General features: G+C 38.8%; 1 protein-coding gene across 1 annotated transcript in view; it reads right to left on the bottom strand.

Annotated features, from left to right (window-relative positions):
- Positions 1 to 2,927, bottom strand: part of ZNF318 (zinc finger protein 318) — a gene marked incomplete at its 5' end in the record, with an annotated part of 21,160 nt that overhangs the window by 4,446 nt on the left and 13,787 nt on the right. Inside the window, 2 exons of the mRNA XM_010143843.1 lie at positions 636 to 735; positions 1,218 to 1,421. Of these exons, the coding sequence (XP_010142145.1) occupies positions 636 to 735; positions 1,218 to 1,421 (304 nt within the window). The remainder of the gene's footprint in view (positions 1 to 635; positions 736 to 1,217; positions 1,422 to 2,927) is intronic.

The following is a 2,927-nucleotide window of genomic DNA, read 5'->3' as shown; positions in this document are numbered from 1 at the left end:
AGCAGACTGCATCCTTGTGCCTACAGAACCAGCTGCACTTACCTAATACACTGTCTTTAGTGGGCACTACTAGAAGTATGCAACAGATTAATGAAGTGACACTGTTCACTAGCAGGCCTATTTATACACTCAGATTTAAAACTTATCTTTTCAGATCACTTCAAATCACAGCCCCTTCTATATGGCTTTCTCAGATTCTCTGTATCCACACTCTACCAAGTTCTCATCAGTGATTTGTCAGGGGCATCACTGCTGAAAGTGCGTTGAACTAAGAGTCTGTTGCAAGACTGTGTGGAGTACTGCACAAGACCTGCCCAAATACAGCAAGCTCTTGAGGTCATGTTCCAAATTCTAGTATGTGAGCAAAAATCACTTCAGAAGAAGTCTCTTCATATTCAAAATTTAAAACTAAACTCTAAAAAGAAGAGAAGGAACCATGTTTTCCTACGCTCTTGCTTCATGACCTTTTCCACAAGAACAACCAGGAAATCTAATCATTTGCCTTTTACCTAATAATAGAGTATCTATACGTGTTTTTATAACAAGGTAAAGTTTTGAAATTCCTTTCTCTGATCGACTGGAACCTGCTGGAGGGCAAAGGGAGGTGATGCTCAAGTTAAAAAAAATTTACATACCTTTGGCAGGAACAGTTATCTTATCAATGCGTTTTATGGAGTCTTGTTTGGTCTCACTCTGAGTCTTCGAAGCCCAAGGTCTGTTGTAAGGATCCAGGGTCTATTTGCACAGTGACAGAGGTATACAGGCTCATATATTACACTAGCAAGGCAAGTACACTTGTCTTTTTCCTTTTTAACATCCTTTCAGAATACTCAATAGCAAAATCAACGTGCAAATATTTACAGGAACTATGTTTTCTTCCCTTTCCCCTCCCATTTTACAATTTATAATGAGAAAATAACCTGTGAAAAGGGTAAAATGTAAATGGTAGCAAAGAACAAGTAGACATATGAAACAAAAATATCAAACACTGGTTCCCGAACAAACTGAACATAGGCCCCATTTACACTAGTCAGAACACACCGGTAGCTGTACAAACTGGTTAAGTCCAATGTTAGGGAAAACTAATTTGATAAGCAACTTCTTGGGTTCATTATTACTTCAGGTTCTCTTGTAAAATGTAGTTCTGTGACGTATGTTTTAGTGTTAATATTTACCGCAATATGAAATGCACTTAGTGAAGGAAGCCTGCAACATACCTGTCTGTGTTTCTTATTATGCATGTGTGTGAAAAAGTCAAACATGGTCCCGCAGATGGTATTGCAGTCTTTACACCAGTGGTTCCCTGCATCATAATATTCATAAATATTGGCCAACTGGAAAGGATGTTTGGAGGACTGTGAAGAGGATTCTGCTGGCTTCGGGCTTCTGCCTCTGGATTTTTCATTAGTAGTTTTTGATTCCTAAATTGAACAAAAGGAAACACTTCTCTAAGATGAGGCAGGACAGACATAATACTCTAGAACTCAGAACCTGCCTCCAGCAGAGCCACACACACCAAAAAAAAAATATATATCACCTGCTTTTCAGCGCCCAGGCTAATTCCACTGTTTCAGAGAGCTGGTATTGCCGACTAAGACGCTACGTGGCCGCAGTGAAGAGCTTCCAATAAGGCTCCCAGATGTAATGGCTGGATGGTTGTAGATAATCAAGGAACCAAATGACAAATGCCCTATGGCATGCACCCTTCCCACTTTAGGGGTTTCACATAAACACCTAAATAGTTCCAAACTAGCCAAACAGTGCCCAGAAGACCTAAAATGGTTCCCCTAGAAGCATTTGTAAATTACTGTAAAAGTAGCTGAGATGAAAGCAAAATGAAGAAGGAAGAATTAGTTGACTAAAAGTATTTAACTCAATCAGCTTTATCAGATTATTTGAGAGTTCCTGAATTCTCCAGAAGACTCATTGCTTAGCAATAATAGAAATATGGTATTTTGTTAATTACCTAAGTGTATAATGTGAAGCATCTTGTGATTAAAGCATGTGATATTTGCAATTACATTGATTTGTACAGAAAGACGCCATACAGTGATACACAGACATTTCAGGACTCTAGCCAAAATTAATCCTAAACTAACACTGCAGAGCAGCAAAACAAAGTCCCTGAAACAGATAATGAATGAGCCCTGGTAATTTAGATTATGATAGTACTACAGGTATTTTGAGTTTTTATTTACACCTTCAATGGCTGAAAGCCCATTATGTTACCATTTCTAATCTGCAAGGCACTCCGGGAAGAACAGCATGTTAACTTAGCAGACTCAAACTGTTTGCATGGTTTCCAAGTTACTATCAGTGTTGAACAAATTTACTTAAGCAGATTCAAAATTGTTAAATGACATCTGCCTTACTTGAAATTCCTTTGGATACACAGGGATAGATTCTCTCATACTAACGTGACCCCACACAACATGCATTGTAAATCAAACAACGAAGAGACACTCAGGCCACTATGCACCCCACAGATATCCATATCCCAATACAATCTAGTTCTTTGTAGCAGAGTAGGAAGTGACCCAGTGAATATTTGCATACATTCTGTCTGCCAGAACATAGCTAAGTTGACGTTCTCTTAAAAAATGAGAAGATCAACTTAGGATCTGCAGAAGTCCATGGAAGGATGTTCATGATGTCTGGGAAGTGCTGTTGTTTATGTTATTTACGGACATACACCCACTCAATATATCCTACAGAAATCCTATCTCAATCAGAACTTTAAAAAGACAATGCTTCTCACATAGGTAAGTGACAGCCAACTCTTAACTCCAGTTTGTGCTTAAGCCCAGCTCAAAGTTGCCTTTACGATTTGCTGCTATTTAGATGTCAGCATCTCTGTTTAGTACAACAAGGCTCGCTTCACCTCTGCACTGAGTACGTAACTACAATACACAGACACAGGTTCAGCA

This window comes from Buceros rhinoceros, unplaced genomic scaffold (assembly GCF_000710305.1).
Source record: "Buceros rhinoceros silvestris isolate BGI_N320 unplaced genomic scaffold, ASM71030v1 scaffold29749, whole genome shotgun sequence".
NCBI lineage: Eukaryota > Metazoa > Chordata > Aves > Bucerotiformes > Bucerotidae > Buceros > Buceros rhinoceros.
Note: the sequence above shows the minus strand (reverse complement) of the source record. Positions and strands in the feature narration are given on the sequence as shown.